The sequence below is a fragment of the Eucyclogobius newberryi genome, unplaced genomic scaffold (assembly GCF_026437365.1).
Source record: "Eucyclogobius newberryi isolate DKJ021-1_F unplaced genomic scaffold, fEucNew1.0.hap1 SCAF_20, whole genome shotgun sequence".
In the NCBI taxonomy this organism is placed as follows: Eukaryota; Metazoa; Chordata; class Actinopteri; order Gobiiformes; family Gobiidae; genus Eucyclogobius; species Eucyclogobius newberryi.
In genome coordinates, this window is record NW_027315835.1 from 5,090,183 (window position 1) to 5,118,114 (window position 27,932).

A 27,932-nucleotide genomic window follows, 5' to 3' on the forward strand; every position below is an offset into this window, starting at 1 on the left:
AGGACCCCCGCTCCTCGTGTGACGTTCAGGACCCCGGACCCCCGCTCCTCGTGTGACGTTCAGGACCCCGGCTCAGGATCCCCGCTCCTTGTGTGACGTTCAGGACCCCCGCTCCTTGTGTGACGTTCAGGACCCCCGCTTCTCGTGTGACGTTCAGGACCCCCGCTCAGGACCCCCGCTCCTCGTGTGACGTTCAGGACCCCCGCTCAGGACCCCCGCTCCTCGTGTGACGTTCAGGACCCCCGCTCCTCGTGTGACGTTCAGGGACCCCTGCTCCTCGTGTGACGTTAAGGGACCCCTGCTCCTCGTGTGACGTTCAGGACCCCCGCTCCTCGTGTGACGTTCAGGGACCCCTGCTCCTCGTGTGACGTTCAGGGACCCCTGCTCCTCGTGTGACGTTCAGGACCCCCGCTCCTCACGTGACGTTCAGGGACTCCCGCTCCTCGTGTGACGTTCAGGACCCCGGCTCAGGACCCCCGCTCCTCGTGTGACGTTCAGGACCCCGGCTCAGGACCCCCGCTCCTCGTGTGACGTTCAGGACCCCGGCTCAGGACCCCCGCTCCTCGTGTGACGTTCAGGGACCCCCGCTCCTCGTGTGACGTTCAGGGACCCCCGCTCCTCGTGTGACGTTCAGGACCCCGGCTCAGGACCCCCGCTCCTCGTGTGACGTTCAGGACCCCGGCTCAGGACCCCCGCTCCTCGTGTGACGTTCAGGACCCCGGCTCAGGACCCCTGCTCCTCGTGTGACGTTCAGGACCCCCGCTCCTCGTGTGACGTTCAGGACCCCGGCTCAGGACCCCCGCTCCTCGTGTGACGTTCAGGGACCCCCGCTTCTCGTGTGACGTTCAAGACCCCGGCTCAGGACCCCGCTCCTCGTGTGACGTTCAGGGACCCCCGCTCCTCGTGTGATGTTCAGGACCCCGGCTCAGGACCCCCGCTCCTCGTGTGACGTTCAGGACCCCGGCTCAGGACCCCCGCTCCTCGTGTGACGTTCAGGGACCCCCGCTCCTCGTGTGACGTTCAGGGACCCCCGCTCCTCACGTGACGTTCAGGGACCCCCGCTCCTCGTGTGACGTTCAGGACCCTCGCTCCTCGTGGGACGTTCAGGACCCGGCTCAGGACCCTCGCTCCTCGTGTGATGTTCAGGACCCCCGCTCCTCGTGTGACGTTCAGGACCCCCGCTCCTCGTGTGACGTTCAGGGACCCCTGCTCCTCGTGTGACGTTCAGGGACCCCTGCTCCTCGTGTGACGTTCAGGACCCCCGCTCCTCACGTGACGTTCAGGGACCCCCGCTCCTCGTGTGACGTTCAGGACCCCGGCTCAGGACCCCCGCTCCTCGTGTGACGTTCAGGGACCCCCGCTCCTCGTGTGACGTTCAGGGACCCCCGCTCCTCACGTGACGTTCAGGGACCCCCGCTCCTCGTGTGACGTTCAGGACCCTCGCTCCTCGTGGGACGTTCAGGACCCGGCTCAGGACCCTCGCTCCTCGTGTGATGTTCAGGACCCCCGCTCCTCGTGTGACGTTCAGGGACCCCTGCTCCTCGTGTGACGTTCAGGGACCCCTGCTCCTCGTGTGACGTTCAGGACCCCCGCTCCTCACGTGACGTTCAGGGACCCCCGCTCCTCGTGTGACGTTCAGGACCCCCGCTCCTCGTGTGACGTTCAGGGACCCCTGCTCCTCGTGTGACGTTCAGGACCCCCGCTCCTCACGTGACGTTCAGGGACTCCCGCTCCTCGTGTGACGTTCAAGACCCCGGCTCAGGACCCCCACTCCTCGTGTGACGTTCAGGACCCCGGCTCAGGACCCCCACTCCTCGTGTGACGTTCAGGACCCCGGCTCCTCGTGTGACGTTCAGGACCCCGGCTCAGGACCCCCGCTCCTCGTGTGACGTTCAGGACCCCGGACCCCCGCTCCTCGTGTGACGTTCAGGACCCCGGCTCAGGACCCCCGCTCCTCGTGTGACGTTCAGGACCCCGGACCCCCGCTCCTCGTGTGACGTTCAGGACCCCGGCTCAGGATCCCCGCTCCTTGTGTGACGTTCAGGACCCCCGCTCCTTGTGTGACGTTCAGGACCCCCGCTTCTCGTGTGACGTTCAGGACCCCCGCTCAGGACCCCCGCTCCTCGTGTGACGTTCAGGACCCCCGCTCAGGACCCCCGCTCCTCGTGTGACGTTCAGGACCCCCGCTCAGGACCCCCGCTCCTCGTGTGACGTTCAGGACCCCCGCTCAGGACCCCCGCTCCTCGTGTGACGTTCAGGACCCCCGCTCCTCGAAGGGAAAAGCCCCTCGCAGCTGCCGTGGAAAACGTTCTTAAAATAAAAGCTGGTCCTGAAAAGCATCCGGACGCGGAGCAGCTGCAGCTCCGGACGCAAGGGCAGCAACGCCGGGACGAAAGAGGAGTTGCCGGGGTTACAGAGTGCTTCTGTGTAACGTGAACGTGCAGGTAAAGTCCAGAGTGACCCGAGCTCACCATCTGGACACGGGACCCCGAAAGCTGCCCGGAGCTGAGTGAAGGACGGCTCAAATTTGGTCTTTAAAGTTCATATTAAAGGTTCTGCTGTTTTTATAATTCTGACCTCGTTTGGTGGTGTAGAACTTGTGGTCAATATTTATCACAGTTTTACTTCTGTTAAGTTGCATTTTGTGAGGAAAGTTTGAAAAATAAGGCTTTAAAAAGACAGGAAGTGGAGCTGAATCCCTCTGTGATGTCATCAGTGTGCGACACAGAGACAGTTTAAACCACGGTTAGACTAAATAAAGGTGTTTTATGGTGTTATTGTGTCAGATCAGAACTGTTGTGTCATTTATGTGGAGTTTGGCTCTTGTTTACAGTCTGGTTGCTATGGTAACAGCTGTGGAATCACCTCTACCCATGTCCAACCAGGAAGTACAATTATAAACTTTACAAAAATGGTTCAAACTGGGGACAAACGGGCAAAATGTTTAGTCAAATCTGAAATATAATAGTCAAAAGAGGCGATTAAAAATAAAAACTGAAAAAGGTTATGTCTGTCCACCGTCAAATACGTGTATAAATCATCTGGATATTTCATATTTCGTGATATTCTGATGTTAATCACGGTTTCTCCGGCGAAATCACATTGTGTTCCACTTCACTTCACGCCTCCATTCTGCAATTTAGAACGTCTTTGCATACGTTTAAAGGCCGCGTTCCAGTTGACCCGCGCAGGTGTTGTGTTTAAAAGTGCATCTCGATCAGATTATTCATCTCCAGGACAATGATGGTTTAAAGTGCCCATGACAGGTTTTTACGATGTTCTAATTCTGACTTTATTTAGTGTATTTATAACTGTCGTACATATACATTATAGTTTTACATCAATCGAGCAGGTATTTGTGGAGAAAACGTGGAAAAAATCTGTAGAAAATGACAGGAAGTGACATCACACCTGGGACACTCACAAAATTTACACAAAGAACCACATTTTTTTTGACTCTCTAAACATTAATTCAACAAAATATTTATTTAATTTTTCGTCAAAAAAAAAAAGTGTTTGCTGAGTAATTTCCTAGTGTGATGTCATCAGTTACAAACAGGAAGTGAACTCATAAAAGCTAAAAACTGTGATATTCTGTAATACAATTTTCATAATTTTTGGCAAAATTCTATACATATTTATTTTAACTGCATTTTAGTTCAATGACTCGTCCTGCAGGGGGCGCTTTAAACTGTCTGGTCTCACACACAGCGGCAGTAAATCTGTCTCGAGTGTAGAGCTGGGTTGAAATAACAAATACATTTTTATTTTTTAATAACATTAACCCCCGGATCGAATCGAAATCAGATCGAAATCGGAGCGAATCGGATGGGATCTGAGAAATCGGAAAAAAAAACTATTTTGAAACGTAAAAATCAGAATCGAATCGATTCTTGAAATTTGAATCGAAACCCAGCTCTACTCGAGTGTATTTACCGACTGTCATTCACCTATTGGCGTTAGCTTCCTGTTTTTTCACCGCTAACATCATGCACCTTCCAAAGCTGCTGAAGTGTGTGGTCACGGACGTACATGATGCATTATTCATGTTTAGTCATGGTTTAATTAAAGGAGACGGCATGTAAAATGGCCTTTTCTCCATCTTTTAAAGGTTTTTCCGCCTCATTAGCTTACGCAGAGTGGGATTTTGATTGCATCCGTCACGCGTCACGCCGATATCTGCTTTCTGGAGTTATCTGATTATGCAAATGAGCAGGAATGTCACAACATCAAATCATTAAACTCAATTATTGACGGCAAACAACGGTAATGTACTGATTTTCCTCTCGTTCGAACAGTCTAAAAGATCACGACTTGTCTAGTGTGAGACTGGTTTTATGAAATCAAACTTTCTGAACAATTAAGTCAATTTAATGAGTGAATAATACACTTAGATTAATATAGTTAATTAATATAGTTAACGTAAGAAGCTTTTTACGTTTAGGGTTACTTTTTTTGAGTGCAGGTTGAACTGAAATTGCTTCTAAAATGCCCACAATTATAAATCTGTTTTTCTTTTTTTTTAACCTAAATAATCACAATTATTGACAAACCACATATTACGCAAAAATAAATAAAAATGTTGCAACAACAAAATTAAATAGAAAATGTTAAAGTTTGAAAGAGTTTTCCAGTTAAAAATCCAAACATAAAATCTAATTATTGGGTTTTTTGAATTTTTACAAAGAAACAACGACTCTCTAAACAGAATTTAACAAAATAAAGTCGTTCTCATAAATTTTTGTTCATCAATTTAAAATAAGTGCGACATTAGATGAGTTTTGGCCCAGTGATTGCTCTGTAATTTCCTCGTGTGATGTCATCAAATACAAACAGGAAGTATAATTTAAATTTACATTTTTTGCAAAGTTCAAAATGTAGTTCTCTATATTTAGTTCAATGAGTGGTCCGGCCTGCAGGGGGCGCTTTCACTGGATTTCTTTGACAACCGACAACGTTCACATCCACATTCCTCTCGACTCGAATGTTTGTGAAAATTACACTGCAAAAAACCCTCCAAACTCCAAAAAGTCACATTTGTCACATCCAGATCACACTTTCTAACACGGTAATGACCTGAATCACAGAGCGAACCCCGAACAGACAAGCGTCCAGCACCATCGTCCATCATGACCCACTCAGACCCACGTATTCACCTTTAGATTGATGATGACACTCATGACGTCAATGGTCTTTGCGCGAGGACACGTCTGCCATCTTCACCTTTATAAACCCTGATTGACAAGACCACGAGATCCTCTGAAAGCTCGTCTCCTTTTGTCGCTCTGTTCTGACCGAGAGCTCGGGTCAGCGCGTGTCCACTCGCTGGATATGAGAATAATCCCAGTGGTTCGTCATCGTTATCTCTCTTTTCCTCTTTCTCTCTCTTTCATCATCGTTATCTCTCTCTTTTCCTCTTTCTCTCTCTTTCATCATCGTTATCTCTCTCTTTTCCTCTTTCTCTCTCTTTCATCATCGTTATCTCTCTCTTTTCCTCTTTCTCTCTCTTTCATCATCGTTATCTCTCTCTTTTCCTCTTTCTCTCTCTTTCATCATCGTTATCTCTCTCTTTTCCTCTTTCTCTCTCTTTCATCATCGTTATCTCTCTCTTTTCCTCTTTCTCTCTCTTTCATCATCGTTATCTCTCTCTTTTCCTCTTTCTCTCTCTTTCATCATCGTTATCTCTCTCTTTTCCTCTTTCTCTCTCTTTCATCATCGTTATCTCTCTCTCTTTTCTTCTTTTATTCTATTTATTAAAATAAATGCGTTTTTTTAATCATTACATTTTAAAAATGTATCTATTTAAAAAAAAAACTGAATAAATAAAGAAAAAGTTAAAAATCTCACTTAGTAATCAAATAAATAAAATGTGCAAAGTAGAAGAAGAAAATAATAAAATCAATGTATTAAAAAAAACCTGAATAAATAAGAAAAAGTGAAAAACATTTTTTTTTTTTAAATACAAATTTTAAATAAATAAAAAAGGAATAAAGTAGAAGAATAAAATAATAAAATTTAGCCAGATTTTGTTCTTGGGGTAAAAATATTGATGTAATGTTTTAGAACACGACAAGATTTATTTATTGAGCGCTGGCGCCGCTTCCTGGGCGATGGCGGTACTGCGAGGGAGAAAAGCTGCACTAAAGAGCTTCAGGTTCAGATGAAAATGTTCTACAGCTGAATAAAACGTCACAGTAAACACTAAAAATGGATTGAAACGACTTTATGCTGCCGACACGAGAAAGCTCAAAGAATTAATCCTTTTCTAAATGCTGAAAAAATGCTGAAAAAAACATGAACTGCAACAAATAAACAACAGAATTAAGATTAAAACTGGAATTTTGATCACTTATTTTCACAAGCATTGATTTAATTTGTTTATTTCAGTTTTAAATCAGCTTTTTCAGACACAAAAGAGAAGGACAATCAGCTCTCGTCTCAAAGTGTCGTCGGTTTGTGTTTATTTTGGCTCTTTCTGACAAGTTTGAAAGGATGAAATGTTTAATAATTAGAATAAAACAGCATGTGGAGGTCTGAGATTTGTCCAAAAACGTTTCGCTCTGACAAAAGACTTTGAGATTGGACAATTTATGAATGGAAAAAGCTTTTAAGTGGCAAGAACGATTGTCAAAAGCATCAAAAATATGATACGAAAACAAGAAACACATTTGAGCCAGAACTACAAAGAAAGTATTGATTACTTTGTGCGGAAAATTACAGTCTATTGTCTAAAAAAGTGTTTCACTGTCATTGTGGCATCAGACACTTAACTTGCCCGTTTCTGGAAGTAAATATCAAAACATAAAAGATAAAACCGTAACAAAATGCAAACTTTTCCTGACATATATAAATGAAATAATAAAGAAAATTTTAAAAAGGTGATTTCTACATTGATGGTTAATAAGTCTTATAGATGATTACAAGCACACCGCCACATCCATCCATCACTTTAGCCAAAAACAATTACACACCGATGATTTGAATCCCTTGTTGTTTAAAAAGAGCAGCTCCTTCAACTTCCAAGTCATTTTGTTAAAAGCGACACGCACGAAAAAATATCATGGAGTCTCTAATCCACACAAAAGGCTGCTCGAGACGGAGAGAAGCTTCACAACAGTGGAAGTGACTAGAACAAGCCCGAAACAAACAAAAACACTTATCTCAGTCGTTTTTGTGACTCTTATCCATCAAACGTGGTCTTAAACCTGCCGTGGGCGCCTCCATGTTTGTTTTCCCAGCCCCCTGACATTACAAACTGTGGTGAGTACAAAGGAGACGCAGAGAAGCTTCCGTCCACCCTTTGCGTCGATTTGCCCGACCGTATCACAGCCTTTAAATGTGTAGCGACGGGAGCTGTACACGATCTGACCACCGGGGGCAGTACTGAACACATCGCAACAGTGAAAGTGACAAGAACAAGCCCGAAACAAACAAAAAAACTCTTCTCTCTGTCGTGGTTTTGTGACTCTTTTCCATCAAAAGTGTTCTGCAACCTGCCGTGGGCGCCTCCATGTTTGTTTTCCCGGCCCCCCGACATTACAAGCGGCGGCGGGCGGAGCCGAGAGGAGCGTGTGCACGAGCCTCACCTGTCTGTAGGTGCTGATGATGACCTCCCTCAGGTGATAGTGCATCGGCGTCATGGTTTCGCTGACCGAGTCCAGCGCCATGTCCACCTCGCGCTTCATCCTGTGCCCGTCGGGAAGCAGCCGCACAAGCCGCATCACCACCTGCGCGGGACACGGCAAACGTCGTTATGTACGGAGGCGGCGGCGGAAACCTGGATTAATGTCGAATTATTACCGTATTTTCCGGACTATAAGCCGCACCTTTTTTCATAGTTTTTTCCGGGGTGCGACTTATACTCCAGAGCGACTTATATGTGCTATTATTAGTTATTTAGCGACGCAGAAGAAGAATCTGCACTTCCTCTGGAGTTTGTGGAGTTGTTTAGAAGTGACACAGAGGAAGAAGAATTCAATGGATTTAGTGATTTGGGGTAAAACTGATGCTTTGCTAAACTTGTTAGCATGTTCTTTATGCTATAGTTATCTGAATAACTGTTCATATGTTACGCTAACGTACCAGACACTTACCACAGTTCTGTCTGTGCCTCATGTAGCTGAAGGTGTTAGCGTTAGCATACGTCATGTAGCTGAAGGTGTTAGCGTTAGCATACGTCATGTAGCTGAAGATGTTAGCGTTAGCATACGTCATGTAGCTGAAGGTGTTAGCGTTAGCATACGTCATGTAGCTGAAGGTGTTAGCGTTAGCATACGTCATGTAGCTGAAGGTGTTAGCGTTAGCATACGTCATGTAGCTGAAGGTGTTAGCGTTAGCATACGTCATGTAGCTGAAGGTGTTAGCGTTAGCATACGTCATGTAGCTGAAGGTGTTAGCGTTAGCATATGTCATGTAGCTGAAGGTGTTAGCGTTAGCATACGTCATGTAGCTGAAGGTGTTAGCGTTAGCATACGTACACCTATTCACCATGTTCTCTCATCTGTTATTATTTTAAACTGCATTTACAGATGAAATGTCTGTTCTTGGATTTGATCAAATACATTTCCCCAAAAAATGCGACTTATACTCCAGTGCGACTTATTGTCTGGAAAATACAGCAATTTACTGAAGATACTTAAAATAGTTTAGAAAGGTACATGAACGAGGGCTGTAGGACGCTTGAAAAAAAGGAGAAAAAGATAAAAAAAGAAGAAAAAGAAAAGAAAGGAAAGAAAGAAAAGAAAAGAAAAGAAAGAAAAGAAAAGGTCAGCGTGTCTCTTAAGCTAACAGCTAAACATGTCAAAGTCCCGCAGTGTCATTCAAAGCTCCAGCAGATTGACGTTGGCGTTGCTAGCAGAGGCCGCTCAGCGTTTCCTGGTTACGATCCCATTGTCGCCGCGGTGACTGGCACGTTGCTCTGCCACACAAGGCGGAGAAAACTAAAGCGTTTAAGCGCGTTCGGGTTGATAAAGTTTAATGCAGTGTTTTATGGCGCGATGAAAATGAGCTGAATGTGTCGAGATGTGAGCGGCGTTAGCTCGTTTGTTTTCTGAGGCGATTTTACAAGTTACAGAGCGACAAAGTGGAAAATACAGAGCAAATGAGTCATGTTGGCATCTGACCGACAACCAAACGAACTTCAGTTTAACCAGGACTAAAGCAGGACTAAAAAAGGACTAAAGCAGGACTAAAGCAGGACTAAACCAGGGCTGAACCAGGGCTGAACCAGGACTAAACCAGGGCTGAACCAGGGCTGAACCAGGACTAAACCAGGTCTGAACAAGGACTAAACCGGGACTAAACCAGGTCTAAACCAGGACTAAACCAGGTCTGAACCAGGACTGAACCAGGACTAAACCGGGACTAAACCGGGACTAAACCAGGACTAAACCAGGACTAAACCAGGACTAAACCAGGGCTGAACCAGGGCTGAACCAGGACTAAACCAGGTCTGAACAAGGACTAAACCGGGACTAAACCAGGTCTAAACCAGGACTAAACCAGGTCTGAACCAGGACTGAACCAGGACTAAACCGGGACTAAACCAGGACTAAACCAGGACTAAAGCAGGACTAAAGCAGGACTAAACCAGGGCTGAACCAGGGCTGAACCAGGGCTGAACCAGGACTAAACCAGGTCTGAACAAGGACTAAACCGGGACTAAACCAGGTCTAAACCAGGACTAAACCAGGTCTGAACCAGGACTGAACCAGGACTAAACCGGGACTAAACCGGGACTAAACCAGGACTAAACCAGGACTAAACCAGGACTAAACCAGGGCTGAACCAGGGCTGAACCAGGACTAAACCAGGGCTGAACCAGGACTGAACCAGGACTAAACCGGGACTAAACCAGGACTAAACCAGGACTAAACCAGGACTAAACCAGGTCTAAACCAGGTCTAAAAGAGGACTGAACCAGGACTAAACTGGGACTAAACTAGGACTAAACCAGGTCTGAACCAGAACTGAACCAGGACTAAACCAGGTCTAAAAGAGAACTAAACCAGGACTGAACCAGGACTAAACCAGAACTAAACCAGGACTAAACCAGAACTAAAACGGGACAAAAACAGGACTAAAACAAGACTAAAACGGGACTAAAACAGGACTTAACTGTTGTGACAAGACGACTTCACGTGCCTCGTTTGACTTTCCCCCTGGATAAACGAACCTGCTATGATACAAATAAAAACACGGAACAAACCTCAAATTCTCCTTTCGTGTACTTGGCGTCAGGAACGCTCACAATCTCGTCGTCTGTGATCTCCGGAAAACCCTGAAACAAACAAAAACAAATTAATTCACATCACATCTCGGCAAAGAATTTACACATCCACATTAAAAAATAAAAATAAAAAATTAGACCTGGTTTTGGTGTTTAGTTTACAGCAGAGGGTGATTTGTATTTGAAAGACAAAGTGGAGTCAATTTCTCTTTCTTTTTTTGGCGTCATTTTCCGTGTCAAAAGCTGCAAGATCTGATTTTTTCCAGATTTTTTTAACCTTTAAAGAGGAATTAAAAACAATCGGATGTGAGTTGACTAAGAAATGAATCAGATTTACTGGTTTACATGTTATTTTAATAAACTTACAACTCCAAAAATCTGGTAATAATCCAATTTTGTGCGCAAATGTTCCCGCAATTTTCATACTTTACTGTCGCTAACGCAATTCAGAAAAACAACTGGTGCAGTGTCGTTTAAAGTAAAAAAAAAACATTAAATTGAGCATGAACTACAAATATAATACGGACAAAGCAGTTCTTTATTAAACACTGGGTAAATATAGTCTGTCGTTTGTATTCAGTCTTTTGCAGTTTTTATTCACCACCTTATTGTTTTTCGCATGCCAGTTTTTACCTTTCTATTACGGTTCTAAACTTTATTTGAGGATGGTGCTCCGGGATAAGATAAGATAAGATAAGATATTCCTTTATTGTCCCACATGGGGAAATTTCATTGGTGCAACACAGGTAGATACAGAGGTAGATACAGAAGAACAGATCACTTATAGGAAGTCTGAAAAACACTTTCAGTAGAAGATCTCCTATAAATAAATAAAAAACTCCCATAGACAAATAAATAAATAAATACATAAATACCATTGCATGTGATCATGAGAGTAATTGCACATGAATATGTGTCACGACAGCACATAGATTGCACATGAATTTCACAGTAATTGCACATGAATTCCAACAGCAATTGCACATATGACAGAATTGCACATCAGTATTAGGTTAGGTCAGTATTGCGAGTGTTCAGTACTAACAGTTTTTGTTATAAAGTCTGACAGCAGCAGGAAGGAAAGACCTACGAAACCTTTCCTTCACACAGCGAGGGTGGATCAGTCTCTCACTGAAGCTGCTCTCCAGAGCGGACAGAGTGTCCTGCAGGGGACAGAGTGTCCTGCAGGGGGTGGCACTCATGGTCCAGCATAGATGTGAATCTAGCCAGGACCCTCCTGTCCCCCACCTCCTGCACCGAGTCCAGAGCACAGCCCAGGACGGAGCTGGACTTCTTGATGACTCTGTCCAGCCTCTTCCTTTCCCTCTCTGTGATGCTGCTGCTCCAGCAGGCCACACCGTACAGGAGAGCTGATGCCACCACAGAGTCGTAGAAGGTCTTCAGGAGTGGCCCTGTCACTCCAAAAGACCTGAGTCTCCTCAGGAGGTAGAGCCGACTCTGGCTCTTCCTGTACAGTGCGTCTGTGTTATGAGTCCAGTCCAGTTTGTGGTTCAGATGAACACCCAGGTACTTGTATGAGTCACTCTCTCAATGTCCCGTCCCTGGATGTTCACTGGTGAGGGGGCAGTGGGGTGGCGTCTGCGGAAATCCACCACCATCTCCTTGGTCTTCCCCGCGTTGATGAGGAGGTGGTTCCGCTGACACCAGTCCACAAAGTCCTGCTCCAGTCCTCTGTACTCCGCGTCATCGTCGTCTGTGATGAGCACGACGATGGCAGAGTCGTCAGAGAACTTCTGCAGGACACAGCTGTCCGTGTCATGTCTGAAGTCTGCAGTGTAAAGAGTGAAGAGAAAGGGCGCGAGGACAGTGCCCTGGGGCGCCCCCACACTGCAGGTCCGAGTGTCAGACACACAGTCCCGGGCTCTCACAAACTGGGGTCGGTCTGTGAGGTAGTCCAGGATCCACTCTGCCAGGTCATACTCCACACCAGCCGTCTCCAGCTTGTCCCTCAGGAGCAGCGGCTGGATGGTGTTGAAGGCGCTGGAAAGATCGAAGAACAGAATCCTCACAGAGCTGCCAGGCTTTTCCAGGTGAGAGAGAGAGCGGTGCAGCAGGGAGATGACGGCGTCCTCCACTCCGATGCCAGACCGATATGCAAACTGCAGCGGGTCCATGGCTGAGCTCAGGGTGGAGCGGAGGTGGTCCAGGACTAGCCGCTCCAGTGTCTTCATCAGGTGGGACGTGAGAGCCACTGGCCTGAAGCTGTTGAGGTCTTTGGGGCGCAGTGTCTTAGGCACAGGTACCAGACAGGAGGTCTTCCAGACCCGTGGTACCAGCCTCAGCTTCAGGCTCATGTTGAAGACATGCTCCATAACTCCACACAGTTCATCTGCGCAGGACTTAAGGAGCCTGGGGCTGATGCCATCAGGTCCTGCTGCCTTCCTCACTTTAATCCTCTTCAGCTCACTCCTCACCTGTGCTGCTGTGACAGTCAGTGGTTGGCAGGGGGACCGTGTGCTGGGGGGATGGGTGAGTCCAGGCGAAGTGGGGAGCTGATGGTCCGGGGCAGATAAGCGAAGAGGAACAGATGCAGGGCATTGTCCAGCTGTGGAAGAGGGAGCATGCAGCTGTGCAGGGGGAGGGGCGGGTGACCGATCAAACCTCAAGAAGTGAGCATTTAAATCATTCACCCACTGTAGATCCCCCTCTGTCTGGGCAGGGGGGATTTTGAAGCCCGAGATGGTTTTCAGGCTCCTCCACACTCCCTGAATGTTCTTTTGCTGCAGCTGCTCCTCCATCCTCCTCTTGTAGCCGGCCTCAGCCTGCCTGATCTACCAGCGCCTTATGACATGGACATGTTATCAAGGGTAAGATTAAGACGGCGCTCATTATTTAAGCTAAAATCATGTTCTTCTGCATCGATTTGTGTTTTGATTCAGGCACAGATTCAACCATCATCTCATAACGAGCCAAAAATCCTCATTAAAGCAGAACTAAGTCACATTTTCACCCTGTTCAAGTCCCCGTGATGGTTAAATACGTATTTTTGGGGCGACTGACAATGTATCTTATTAATATAAAACATTTAAAAATATATAAAAAGTTATATGAAAATGTTAAAAATATATTTGTTGTTCTTGTGTTGTTTTTAAAGGCAGCCAAATGAAGAGGTGCATTTACTGCCCCCAAGTGTAGCTGCACGTCTTCAAAATATGTGTGTGTGTAAAGAATAAAGCCTAAAGAATAAAGCCTAAAAATAAAGCCTAAAGAGTGAAGCCTAAAGAATAAAGCCTAAAGAATGAAGCCTAAAGAGTGAAGCCTAAAGAATAAAGCCTAAAGAATGAAGCCTATGAAGCCTAAAGAGTGAAGCCTACAGAATAAAGCCTAAAGAATGAAGCCTAAAGAATAAAGCCTAGAGTGAAGCCTAAAGAGTGAAGCCTAAAGAGTGAAGCCTAAAGAATGAAGCCTAAAGAATAAAGCCTAAAGAGTGAAGCCTAAAGAGTGAAGCTTAAAGAATGAAGCCTAAAGAATGAAGCCTAAAGAGTGAAGCCTAAAGAATGAAGCCTAAAGAATAAAGCCTAAAGAATGAAGCCTAAAGAATAAAGCCTAAAGAGTGAAGCCTAAAGAATAAAGCCTAAAGAATAAAGCCTAAAGAATGAAGCCTAAAGAATAAAGCCTAAAGAGTGAAGCCTAAAGAGTGAAGCTTAAAGAGTGAAGCCTAAAGAATGAAGCCTAAAGAGTGAAGCCTAAAGAATGAAGCCTAAAGAATAAAGCCTAAAGAATAAAGCCTTAAGAGTGAAGCCTAAAGAATGAAGCCTAAAGAATAAAGAATAAAGCCTAAAGAATGAAGCCTAAAGAATGAAGCCTAAAGAATAAAGCCTAAAGAATGAAGCCTAAAGAATAAAGCCTAAAGAATGAAGCCTAAAGAATAAAGCCTAAAGAATAAAGCCTAAAGAATGAAGCCTAAAGAATAAAGCCTAAAGAATAAAGAATAAAGCCTAAAGAATAAAGCCTAAAGAATGAAGCCTAAAGAGTGAAGCCTAAAGAATAAAGCCTAAATAATGAAGCCTAAAGAATAAAGCCTAAAGAATAAAGCCTAAAGAATGAAGCCTAAAGAATAAAGCCTAAAGAATAAAGAATAAAGCCTAAAGAATAAAGCCTAAAGAGTGAAGCCTAAAGAGTGAAGCCTAAAGAATAAAGCCTAAAGAATAAAGCCTAAAGAGTGAAGCCTAAAGAATGAGGCCTAAAGAATGAAGCCTAAAGAATAAAGCCTAAAGAATAAAGCCTAAAGAATAAAGCCTAAAGAATGAAGCCTAAAGAGTGAAGCCTAAAGAATAAAGAATGAAGCCTAAAGAATGAAGCCTAAAGAATGAAGCCTAAAGAATGAAGCCTAAAGAATAAAGCCTAAAGAATAAAGAATAAAGCCTAAATAATAAAGCCTAAAGAATGAAGCCTAAATAATTAAAGCCTAAAGAATAAAGCCTAAAGAATAAAGCCTAAAGAATAAAGAATAAAGCCTAAAGAATAAAGCCTAAAGAATGAAGCCTAAAGAATGAAGCCTAAAGAATAAAGCCTAAAGAATAAAGCCTAAAGAATGAAGCCTAAAGAGTGAAGCCTAAAGAATAAAGAATGAAGCCTAAAGAATGAAGCCTAAAGAATGAAGCCTAAAGAATGAAGCCTAAAGAATAAAGCCTAAAGAATAAAGCCTAAAGAATAAAGAATAAAGCCTAAAGAATGAAGCCTAAATAATTAAAGCCTAAAGAATAAAGCCTAAAGAATAAAGCCTAAAGAATAAAGCCTAAAGAATAAAGCCTAAAGAATGAAGCCTAAAGAATGAAGCCTAAAGAACAGTAGCATTGAAGTGTAAGATGTACAACTACAGTAGGTGGCGCTTTTGTAACACGTGGATACACGCCGCCCTAAAACACCCAAAAAAAAGAAGATATAGTTGTGCACTATTATTTATTGCAAACATGTACAATACATTACGAATTTCAGTACATTTCAAATACAAATACAAATACTTTGGTCGTCTTGTCAACAATTCAAGAGAAAAACACATTAACGTCTCAACAGGAATGCATCAAAACAAATAAGAAAAAACTAAATAGATGCATAAAAATGACAAATTTGAAGAGTAAAATGTAGATCAAATCATTGATCATTTCATCATTTACTTCAAAACAATAAACAAGATCATTCACAACTCTTTCCAGGGAACGAGAAAGTCGGTTCACCTCTAGCTCATCATTACAGAGGCAGCCTCAACACAAATGGCGGCTCGTTCGATTCCCAATCCTCCTCCGTTTCTGGCTCCCACGGCTCCGTCGGCTCGTGGCAGAGCGCCGAGTCGGACTGCGCCTCGTGAAACGCTCGGAGCTCCTCCTCCATTTGCTCGATGTATCCTTTGAGCCCGTCGTTCAGCTCGATCTCCCAGTCCAGGCGCTTCTGGAGACGCTTCAGTGTTTTCGCGGTGGCGGCGTCGTCGGCCCGAGGCGCCTGCCACCGCTGTCGCCCGCCGTCCACATCCCGCTTGCCCGCCTGTGGCTCGGCCTGTTTGAGCGCCACCTCCAGGCGCTTCATCGCTGAGGTCAGCTCTTTGTACTTGGAGAGGAGAGCGTCCGCCGCGTCGGTCACGTCTTCCACCCGATCCTCGCAGAGGGAGTGGACGGCCTGCAGTTCCGTCTCGAAAGCCTCTCGTGAAGCGTCGAGCTCGTCCTCCAGCGCGTCAATCTTCTGCCGCAGTTGTGTCACTTCTTTCTCGTGAAGGGCCAGCATTTCCTCGTCCTTCTGGTCAAGGCGCTCCCGCAGACGGGCCTTCTCCCCCTCGAGCTTGGAGACTTTGCGGAGAGCCACGCCCAGTTGTGCGTTGGTCTGATCGGCCACGGCTCTGGGCACAAACAACACGTCGAGGCTGTTGTCAAACCGCTCCTGGAGCGTTGCCATGGCGGCGGTAAAAATGTCTCTCTTCTCCTCCGTCTCGCTCATGAACATCTCCGTAACTGAAGATGAAGTGTTCAGCGTCTGTTTCTCCATTTCAGCTTCTGCTCTCGAGTCTCCAAAGTCCAGTCGAAAATGATTCTGTCGCTTCCTCACACCAGCTTTATAGCAGAGGCTTTATGACATCTCTTTATGACATCATCGTACAAAAACAGTGCTCTTCCATTGGCTGTTTTGTAGCGTATGCAGAAAAGATAATCCTTTATTGTCCACATACAGGGAAATTTCATTGTTGCAATGCAGGTAGATACAGTAGATACTCTTAATAAAAGAACTCTTATGAACAAAAACTCCTATAGAACAGAACCTCTCATTTCCTAATAAGGAATGGAGGGGAAAAATAAATGAATAAATAAATACAGATAAATTATTGTAGTATATGTAGTATTTCATATATAATAGTACATGCTGTAGTACCACATTGTAGTACTATGTTAAGATAAGATATTCCTTTATTATCCCACATGGGGAAATTTCATTGGTGCAACGCAGGTAGATACAGAGGTAGATACAGAAGAACAGATCACTTATAGGAAGTCTGTAAAACACTTTCAGTAGAAGATCTCCTATAAATAAATAAAAACTCCCATAGACAAATGAATAAATAAATACATAAATACCATTGCATGTGATCACGAGAGTAATTGCACATGAATATGTGTCACGACAGCACATAGGTTGCACATGAATTTCACAGTAATTGCACATGAATTCCAACAGCAATTGCACATATGACAGAATTGCACATCAGTATTAGGTTAGGTCAGTATTGCGAGTGTTCAGTACTAACAGTTTTTGTTATAAAGTCTGACAGCAGCAGGAAGGAAAGACCTACGAAACCTTTCCTTCACACAGCGAGGGTGGATCAGTCTCTCACTGAAGCTGCTCTCCAGAGCGGAGAGAGTGTCCTGCAGGGGATGAGACTCATGGTCCAGCATAGATGTGAATCTAGCCAGGACCCTCCTGTCCCCCACCTCCTGCACCGAGTCCAGAGCACAGCCCAGGACGGAGCTGGACTTCTTGATGACTCTGTCCAGCCTCTTCCTCTCCCTCTCTGTGATGCTGCTGCTCCAGCAGGCCACACCGTACAGGAGCTGATGCCACCACAGAGTCGTAGAAGGTCTTCAGGAGTGGCCCTGTCACTCCAAAAGACCTGAGTCTCCTCAGGAGGTAGAGCCGACTCTGGCTCTTCCTGTACAGTGCGTCTGTGTTATGAGTCCAGTCCAGTTTGTGGTTCAGATGAACACCCAGGTACTTGTATGAGTCCACTCTCTCAATCTCCCGTCCCTGGATGTTCACTGGTGAGGGGGCAGTGGGGTGGCGTCTGCGGAAATCCACCACCATCTCCTTGGTCTTCCCCGCGTTGATGAGGAGGTGGTTCCGCTGACACCAGTCCACAAAGTCCTGCGCCAGTCCTCTGTACTCCGCGTCATCGTCGTCCGTGATGAGTCCGATGATGAGTCGTCAGAGAACTTCTGCAGGACACAGCTGTCCGTGTCATGTCTGAAGTCTGCAGTGTAAAGGGTGAAGAGAAAGGGCGCGAGGACAGTGCCCTGGGGCGCCCCCACACTGCAGATCCGAGTGTCAGACACACAGTTCCGGGCTCTCACAAACTGGGGTCGGTCTGTGAGGTAGTCCAGGATCCACTCTGCCAGGTCATACTCCACACCAGCCGTCTCCAGCTTGTCCCTCAGGAGCAGCGGCTGGATGGTGTTGAAGGCGCTGGAAAGATCGAAGAACAGAATCTTCACAGAGCTGCCAGGCTTTTCCAGGTGAGAGAGAGAGCGGTGCAGCAGGGAGATGACGGCGTCCTCCACTCCGATGCCAGACCGATATGCAAACTGCAGCGGGTCCATGGCTGAGCTCAGGGTGGAGCGGAGGTGGTCCAGGACTAGCCGCTCCAGTGTCTTCATCAGGTGGGACGTGAGAGCCACTGGCCTGAAGCTGTTGAGGTCTTTGGGGCGCAGTGTCTTAGGCACAGGTACCAGACAGGAGGTCTTCCAGACCCGTGGTACCAGCCTCAGCTTCAGGCTCATGTTGAAGACATGCTCCATAACTCCACACAGTTCATCTGCGCAGGACTTAAGGAGCCTGGGGCTGATGCCATCAGGTCCTGCTGCCTTCCTCACTTTAATCCTCTTCAGCTCACTCCTCACCTGTGCTGCTGTGACAGTCAGTGGTTGGCAGGGGGACCGTGTGATGGGGGGATGAGTGAGTCAAGGCGAAGTGGGGAGCTGATGGTCCGGGGCAGATAAGCGAAGAGTAACAGATGCAGGGCATTGTCCAGCTGTGGAAGAGGGAGCATGCAGCTGTGCAGGGGGAGGGGCGGGTGACCGATCAAACCTCAAGAAGTGAGCATTTAAATCATTCACCCACTGTAGATCCCCCTCTGTCTGGGCAGGGGGGATTTTGAAGCCCGAGATGGTTTTCAGGCTCCTCCACACTCCCTGAATGTTCTTTTGCTGCAGCTGCTCCTCCATCCTCCTCTTGTAGCCGGCCTCAGCCTGCCTGATCTTCCTCCTCAGCTCCTTCTGCACAGTCCTCAGCTCCTCCTTGTTCCCTGACCTGAAGGCTATCTTCTTCTCCTTCAGCAGAGCCTTCAGTTCACGGTTAATCCATGGCTTGTTGTTTGGAAAACACCGCACCGTCCGGGAGGGAACAATGTTCTCAAAACAGAAGTTGATGTAGTCCGTGATGCACTCTGTGATGGTGTTGATGTCCTCCCCATGTGGGTCATAAAGCTCAGTTCAGACAGTGGTGCTGAAGCAGTCCCTCAGAGCCTCCTCGCTCTCAGCAGACCACATCCTCACCTCACGGGACACCACAGGCTGCCTGCGCACGATGGGTTCATACACAGGCCTCAGATGTACAAGGTTGTGGTCCGAGCTGCCCAGGGGAGGGAGGGGGGAAGAAGAATAAGCCTCCTTGGTGTTGGCAAAAAACAAGTCCAATGTTCTATTCTCTCTGGTGGGGCAGGTAACATACTGGGTGTATGTTGGTAGAACAGAAGAGGGAGAAGCGTGGTTAAAGTCACCAGAGATGAGGAAGAGAGCCTGTGGATGCTGTGTTTGCAGCCTACAAGTGCAGGAGAGCAGTGCTTCACAAGCATTTTCAGCATTGGCAGACGGGGCCACATAGACTGCGATCAAAATCACATGTGAGAACTCCCGGGGCAGATAATATGGCCTCATGCCAATAGCCAATAGTTCAATATCCTTGTTACATAGCTGCTCCCTCACTGTGCAGTGTTCGGGTTTGGACCAGCTCGTGTTCACATACACCGCCAGACCTCCACCTCTTTTCTTCAAGCATTCTCTCGTTCTGTCCGCCCGCAGCAGATGAAAATTGTCCAAACCTAAAATAGAGTCTGGCATTTCTGCTGTTAACCAGGTCTCTGTGAAAATCAAGACGCTGCTGTCCCTATAAATCCTCTGGGACCGCATGAGGCTCGCTATTTCCGTCATTTTATTTTGAAGGGACCTCACGTTACCCATGACTACGGCGGGAACCGACTTCCTGTTTGTCCCTCTCTTCTCTCGGAGTTTACGTCCAGCCCGTGTGCCTCGTTGCGTTTTCCTTAGGATGTCCGACGGGATAACGTGACGATCTCCGGGTAAGACGACTGTTTTCCGCAGTTTCATGAGTTCCTCCTTTGTGTAAACGCGGTACGGCGCCGGCCGGGGGGCGGGGCCGGGGGACGGGGCCGGAGCCGGGGGACTCAGAGCCAAGACACATCGCAACGACACGACGAAAACACTCAATCCAGCCGAATAAAGTCAAAACAAGTTAATTTAAAGCGATTCCAGTGCGTGTCCCGATCGTTCGTTGCAGTACAGTACTACTTTTTGTACTTTTAGCATTCTAGTAATACTAGTACGTGCAGTGCATTCAGTATTTTCAGTACTATGATGTAGTACCATGTTGAAGTACTATATTGTAGTATTTTTCGTACTTATTTCATACTATATTTTTGTACTTTTAGAATTCCTGAAATCCTAGTACTTGCAGTGTATTCAGTACTTTTAGTACTATGTTGTAGGTTATAGTACAATATTGTAAAACATTTTAGTATTTTTAGAATTCGAGTAATCCTAGTACTAGCAGTGTAGTCAGTATGTTCAGTCTTATGTTGTAGTAATACGTTGTAGTATTTTGTTGTAGTAGTACTACGTTGAGGTACTTTGTTATAGTACTTGTCGTAGTACTAGTACTACGTTGTAGTACATTTTTCTACATTCAGAATTCTAGTAATCCTAGTACCAAGTCCAAAAGTAATCTAGAGCAGAGACCCAGGTCTCAAGACCCAAGTATTGCACTAAAGCAGTAGAAGTACTAAAGTACTTCAAGTACTACCTTCAAAATAAAAGCACATTGAACGTTCAATGCAATTTAATAGATACAGTCAAATTGAGGCACTTTATGAGAGACGACTACATTGTATCCAATACTCCACCATCTCCAGTCCCTCACAGAGCTACTATGGACTATTGCAATAATGCAGTAAAATGACATCAAGTACTACCTTCAAAATAAAAGCATTGTAAAAAAAAAATATTTGGGGTTTTACACAATAAAAAGCATTGTAAAACTGTTTTGGGAATTTTCACAATAAAATAATTGTAAAGCTATGCTTTGGGGATTTTCACAATAAAAGCACAGTAAAACTATGTTTTGGGGATTTAGTAGCTTTTAAAATTTCTTGTGACACGTGAAGGTCGCTAACGTTTAATCTGATGCGTTTTTAAGATGTTTTCTCATTTAGGGCTTCATTTAAGTCAAAGATAAACTCCAAAAGTGCTTTACACAGTAGTAAAAAAAACGTATTAGCACCACCCACACGTCAGGGCGGGGCAGTATTCATCACGGCTTCACTCACGTTGAAGTTCCAGAGCGTGAGGGCGGCGATGACCGTCGCCGTCGTGGTCCGTCCTTTTCCATTCGAACAGTTGAAAACAAAAGCCGAGCGAGAGTCTTCGGCCAAAGAGCTTTTCATGGATTCCAAAAGTCTGTCGAAATCCTGCAGGGAAAAAACATAAAGCGCAAAGAAACATGAGGACAGTAGACACGCTGGAAATATGGCAATAACAAGTTAATAAGTGCTTAAGATAAGTAGTATTTATCTTGTTTTTGGCTTAATTTTACTGTATTTAACGAATATTGCCAGTGGAACAAGTGAAACATATTTAGTTTTACTTTGAATAAGAAAAACAAGCATTTTTTAACTTGAAATTAGAAAAACAAAAGGCAACCGCACTTGAAATTAGAACAAAACGTATGAAAAGTCAGAATATGGTCAAATCAATACAAATACCAATCAGTTTTAATGAATCATCTCGTTTAAAACAGCTCATTTTTCCAGTGTAGAAATGTATTTGTCTTTTCTAAACAAGCAAACAACAGAAATAAAGGAATAAATAAATAAATAAGTCACATGTTGTACCCATTTCAAGCACTAGGGGACGCACTAATTGTAGGAATGAGTTATGACTGGGACAGAAACTTTAGTCATAAAAAAACGAAATAATCTGAATTTGAGATACAATAAGTAGTTAAAACTAAAAGAAGAATAACAGTTTAATCTAGTTTTATGCCTATTCTGTGCAAACAAAGACATTTTAATTGTAAACACTGGCTTTTTACAAGATTACACAAGGAAAAAGTGGCATAAATATGTGTTAATATGTGTTATTTTGTTTTTTTTGCACGTGCATAAAACATGTTCCCTCTTTTAACCACTAGAGGTCAGGCCGAGACAGCTCTTCAACACGTTCTGAAAGAATTGGAAAGCCTTTTCTCTTTTAAAAAAATAAAATAAATAATAAAGACAGTATCTTCTTTCTCCTCTTTTGTTTTTTAATGGGACAAATGTGACAGACTTTTGGACCACTTGGTTTATATTTCCCTTAAATGTCTTTGGATGTCTTCAGTTTTATTTGATTTCTCTCTCTCTTGTTCTGTTTTTTATGTTTGCTGTTCAACATTTCAAATCTGAAAAATGGAGAAAGTGCAAGTGTGAACGCACACTTTCTTTTTATTTTATATTAACTATTAATTGACTTGTTTAAAATTGACAGAGTCTGGTTTATTGAGCTTGGAATTGTCTAGTATTTTTGTTTATTATGATTAGCCTATTTCTATTGTAGCTAATTTATTTACCAAAGACATTCAACCAAATTTGTGACACTTTTTGTGCCATTTTTAATCTTTTTCTTGTTATTGTTGCATTATCTTTGTGATTTTCAGCTTCATGCAGCATTTTGAGGACTTTTTCCCATTCAAAAGATATAATAGTTTATTTTAAAGCGTTAATCACAACATTCAATGAGAAAAACAATGACATTTGCATTGATTTGAGCAACAAACTGTGGCTAAACTCTCCACCATAAAGCTGCATGGTGCCCCTCTAGCCACTAGAGGGCGCACCAGCTCTCGTTTACCTCCTCTCGGGGCGCGCTGTACTCGGGCAGAGGGACGCGGCAGTAAACCAGGCCCCGGTGCGTGTTCTTGTGCTCGGTGAAGATCTCCTGGACGGTCCGGACGCTCTTGAACATCTTCATCTGTTTGTCCTGCTCCATCGTCACCTCCAGCCACTTCTGACAGCCCGCGATCGCCTCCTTCAGCGACGCCTCCAGTGCCTGAGCGGGACAGGAACCGTTCAGGGTCACCACAAACAAAACCAGTCCGGACGAAGGGAAAATGACACAAACTGGACAATATTCTGAGGAAAAACGATGATGATTCTGTTTAATATTTACATTTTCAACTTAAGTTTAGCCCTTTAACGTCTGAAAGAGGAAGTAAATGGACAAATGTGATCAACTTTGGACTAAATGGGACTTGACTGTTGGACTTGCTGTGCCTTTATTTTATTTATGTTTTTCAATTGTACTATTGTGATTATTTTTCATTATCCCTATTATTATTATTTATTTATTCAAATTATTATTATCATCATTATTTCTATTATTATTATTATTATTATTGCTTGTATTATTATTTATATTATCATTATTATTATTTTATTTATGTTTTTCAATTGTACTATTGAGATTATTTTTCATTATTTCTATTATTATTAAGATAGTATAATCCTTTTAAGATAATCCTTTTATTGTCCACACAGGGAAATTTCATAGTGGGGCTCCGAGCGGGGCCAGCGCCTTTATGACGATATTATTGTTATTATTATTTATATTATTGTAATTTCTGTTATTATTATATTTCTATTAGTATTATTATTATTTATATTATTATTATTTATATTATCATTATTATTGTTTATTTATTTTTAATTGTTATTATTTTTTTTATTTCTTTTGGGAATTGAAATTGCAAAAAAAAATATTTGAAAAAAAGAAGAAGAAAATGACAGAAACCGAACAATATTCGGAGGAAAAACAATTAAAATTCAGGTTAATATTTACATTTTCAACTAAATTCTGGGCGCTTTAACATCTGAAAGAGGAAGTAAATACAAAGTAATACAAAAATCCTTTTTTCATAGTTTTGGCCTGGGTGCGACTTATACTTATACTCCGGAGCGACTTAGATGTGATATTATTTGTTATTTTCACACTTGCAACCACATTTCATACTCCAGTGTAACTTATATATGTTTTTTTCTTCTCTATCATGCATTTTTTGGCTGGTGCGACTTAAACTCCAGTGCGACTTATAGCCCAGAAAATACGGTAGTTCGATACATAGATGATACTTAGATGGATAGTTAGTTAGATACTTTGATAAATAGATGGATAGATTGATATAGTTAGATAGTTATATGATACTTGGATAGTTGGTCAGATACTTTTATACAATAGAGCACGTCCTCCCCGTGTCACTGTGGCAGAGTGATTATCCCGAGCTCGTGGGCTCCTCCCCCGCCTGTACCCGCACCCCCGGCTGTACTCGTACCCCCGGCTGTACCCGTACCTCCAGCGTTTGTGGGTCGGTGGTGGGCGCCGGGATCCTCTGGCCCACGTTTGAAGGCTCTCGGACGGTGTAGATGTGAGCGTTGGCCTCCAGCACCAGCTCCTCCTGGAGGTTCACCCACAGCATGTGCCGGTGCTTCCTCTTCTCGTCCGTCAGGTGCGACAGGACCGACGCTGACGCCTGGGGAGAGTGAGAGCGGGTGTTTCAATTGTGTCGTACTCCCGCCGCGGCTACTAGGCGTCAGTGTTTCTCTCAAGGAAACCGCTCGCACACAGGGGCTGCACGATTTGGGAAACAACATTTGGACTAAAAGTCGCACCTTTTTTCATAGTTTTGGCCGGGTTGCAACTTATACTTATATTTATACTTATATACTTATACTCCGGAATGACTTATATGTGATATTATTTGTTATTTTCACACTTGCAACTGCATTTCATACTCCAGTGCAATTTATATGTTTTTTTCTTCTCTATTATGCATTTTTTGGCTGCTGCGACTTATACTCCAGTGCGACTTAAAATACGGTAATTGGGATTTTTCTGATCGCGATTAGATTAGCAAAAGTGGCAGAAGTAACATTTTACCCTTATTGAATAATTTGTAAGTCCCTGTGATGGTTAAATGTGTGTTTTCGGGGCGTTTGAAGTGTCCCTCGTCGCCCCCTGCTGTCTCGGGGCGGAAAACCAGCCTTAAAACATTCGCCGACATCGACCTGAAGACAACTCTCCTGAGAAACCCTGGCCCTTTGTTTACCATGCTAAATGATTTTGTATGTGATTATGATGAAGTCTGTTTTCTGGCAATGTAGTTTGACAAGGATCCTGCAGGGGGAGCTCTATCGCCAAAGATCTGCTTGAATAAAAGTGTGCATTTTTAAACATTGTGAACTGACAATATGAAAGGCTGACAATCCAATCAAAGAATCACACACACTTAAAGATGTTTGTACAAATCTTCACGTGTGTTTAAAGTTTTACGCAGAATAAAACAAGGAGATTTTGTCGTTTGTGGAGGAAATTGAAGCCTCATTAAAAACTACGATTTCGATTTGATTGCACCCACCTCGCTTTTTCGAGACAAAATAACACTCTTATCATTTTTGTGAATGGCGAATGCTCGAAAGATGGAGTGTACGCGGTACGCAGTACTTTTATGTCACTTTTATGTCCCTTTTATGTTTTAATCTACGCTTTTTCGAAACAAAAATAACACTTTTTATCATGTTTATGAATGGCGAGTGCTCGGACGATGGAGTGGGCGTGTCGTGTGGCGAGTGCTCAGACAATGGAGTGGGCGCTGCACATGGCGAGTGCTCAAGGCGATGGAGTGGGCGCGGCACGTGGCAAGTGCTCAAGGCGATGGAGTGGGCGCGGCACGTGGCAAGTGCTCAAGACGATGGAGTGGGCGCGGCGCATGGCGAGTGCTCAGACAATGGAGTGGGCGCAGCGCATGGCGAGTGCTCAGACAATGGAGTGGGCGCTGCACATGGCGAGTGCTCAGACGATGGAGTGGGCGTGGCTCAGACCTCGGTGTTGGGCTGGGACATGCCGTACACGGGCATCTTGGGCACTCGTCTGAAGTTGGCCGCCTTCATCTCCTTCACGGTGCCGAGCAGATCTGGAGCGATCAACTCGTCAGAAACCTGCAAAAGAAGAAGACGCGGCGGTGAAAGTGCGACCGGGACGAGGAAGTCGAGTCAACGCGAGCGAAAAACAACCACTAACATCCTTTTCGACACCGCTGCATCCTCTCGGCGACGCGTATCCACTCATCAGCAGCTGTGTCATGAATTTACCACCGTCAGATCAGATTTTAGCCAAATAACGAATAGCGAATATTTACCAATAAAGTGTATTATTAATGGAAATTACGAGCGGTTTATCCTTTTTTGACATTTTGATGTAATACCGCCGCTGTATTTGTTATTAAAAGTTATTTTTTTTCATGTATTTTAGAGTCTGTAAAGTCCAGATAATGACTATTATTACTATAACAATTATCAAATACAGAGATAATACGCTCCACACCGAACTGAGACTAAACCAGGAACAAAACTTGCCCTACTTCCTGTTACTTTCAACTTGTATTTGTCAAAGTTTCTTCACAAACTGCAACTCGACTGATGAAAAACTATGATAATTATTGATCACAAGGAAAAACTCACCAGACGACATTATAATCAGAAAAACACGACTTTAAAGTTTAAATACCGCATTTTCCGGACTATAAGTCGCACCTTTTTTCATAGTTTTGGTCGGGGTGCGACTTATACTCCAGAGCGACTTATGTGTGATATTATTTGTTATTTTCACACTGGCAACCACAAGAGGGCGCTCTAGGCTCTAAGCGACGCAGAAGAAGAATCTGCACTTCCTCGAGTTTGTGGAGTTGTTTAGAAGTGACACAGAGGAAGAAGAATTCAGTGGATTTAGTGATTTGGGGTAAAACTGATGCTTTGCTAAACTTGTTAGCATGTTCTTTATGCTATAGTTATCTGAATAACTGTTCATATGTTACGTTAACATACCAGACACTTACCACAGTTCTGTCTGTGCCTCATGTAGCTGAAGGTGTTAGCGTTAGCATACGTCATGTAGCTGAAGGTGTTAGCGTTAGCATACGTCATGTAGCTGAAGGTGTTAGCATTAGCATAAGTCATGTAGCTGAAGGTGTTAGCGTTAGCATACGTCATGTAGCTGAAGGTGTTAGCGTCAGCATACGTCATGTAGCTGAAGGTGTTAGCGTTAGGATACGTCATGTAGCTGAAGGTGTTAGCGTTAGCATACGTCATGTAGCTGAAGGTGTTAGCGTTAGCATACGTCATGTGGCTGAAGGTGTTAGCGTTAGCATACGTCATGTAGCTGAAGGTGTTAGCGTTAGCATACGTCATGTAGCTGAAGGTGTTAGCGTTAGCATACGTCATGTAGCTGAAGGTGTTAGCGTTAGCATACGTACACCTATTCACCATGTTCTCTCATCTGTTATTATTTTAAACTGCATTTACAGATGAAATGTCTGTTCTTGGTGCTGGATTTTATCAAACAAATTTCCCCCAAAAATGTGACAACTTCTACTAATTACTAATCACAGGGAAAAGCTCACCAGACGACATCATAATCAGAAAAACATGACTTTAAAGTTTAAATACCGTCATTTCCAGTCTATAAGTTGCACCTTTTTTCATGGTTTTGGCCGGGGTGCGACTTATACTCCAGTGCGACTTATATATGTTTTTTTCTATTATGCATTTTTTGGCTGGTACGACTTATATTCCGGTGCAACTTATACTCCAGAAAATACGGTAATAACGTTTAAAGTGGCTATGTCGGTGTATGGATTATAAGAGGCAGTTTCATTACAAATCTGATCGTTTTTGATGCCGTTCTGACGCCAATCGCAACAACGAAAACAGAAGAAACGCTAACGACATGAACGAACGAAGGAATTAACGGGTTATCGACATATCTCAGCGCGTTTAGCCGTCCGCCATTTACGCAACAAAGTCCGTAAAAACTTGAAAATTACAGGTCAAACAAGTTCTCAAAATGAAAGGAAAACTAAAGATATTACCACACCGGCGTCGAAACATTAAAAAAAAAACTAAACGGCGTCTCACCAGGACTCTCGCCCCTTTAGTGACGATCTCCGGGGAAACGGTGAGCTCCGACAGGTTCATGTGGGCCAAGAGTCTGTAGATCCAGGAGTGAGCGCGCATCCAGCAGCTGAAGGAGCGCACGAAGCCCACGGGGAACTGCGGGAAACACGGAAAAACGTTCAAACAAACGTGAGGATCGCCAACCTTTGAGTG

The 27,932-nt window shown here is 44.3% G+C and overlaps 1 protein-coding gene across 1 annotated transcript in view; it reads right to left on the minus strand.

Moving 5' to 3' along the window:
• The window catches only part of pald1a (phosphatase domain containing paladin 1a), a 129,916-nt gene that overhangs the window by 47,697 nt on the left and 54,287 nt on the right, over positions 1-27,932 (minus strand). Inside the window, exons 12-18 of the mRNA XM_072455812.1 lie at positions 27,741-27,875; positions 25,650-25,766; positions 24,122-24,301; positions 22,627-22,824; positions 21,066-21,206; positions 10,208-10,279; positions 7,587-7,727 (exon numbers count right to left, since the gene is read on the minus strand). Coding sequence (XP_072311913.1) covers positions 7,587-7,727; positions 10,208-10,279; positions 21,066-21,206; positions 22,627-22,824; positions 24,122-24,301; positions 25,650-25,766; positions 27,741-27,875 — 984 coding nt within the window. The remainder of the gene's footprint in view (positions 1-7,586; positions 7,728-10,207; positions 10,280-21,065; positions 21,207-22,626; positions 22,825-24,121; positions 24,302-25,649; positions 25,767-27,740; positions 27,876-27,932) is intronic.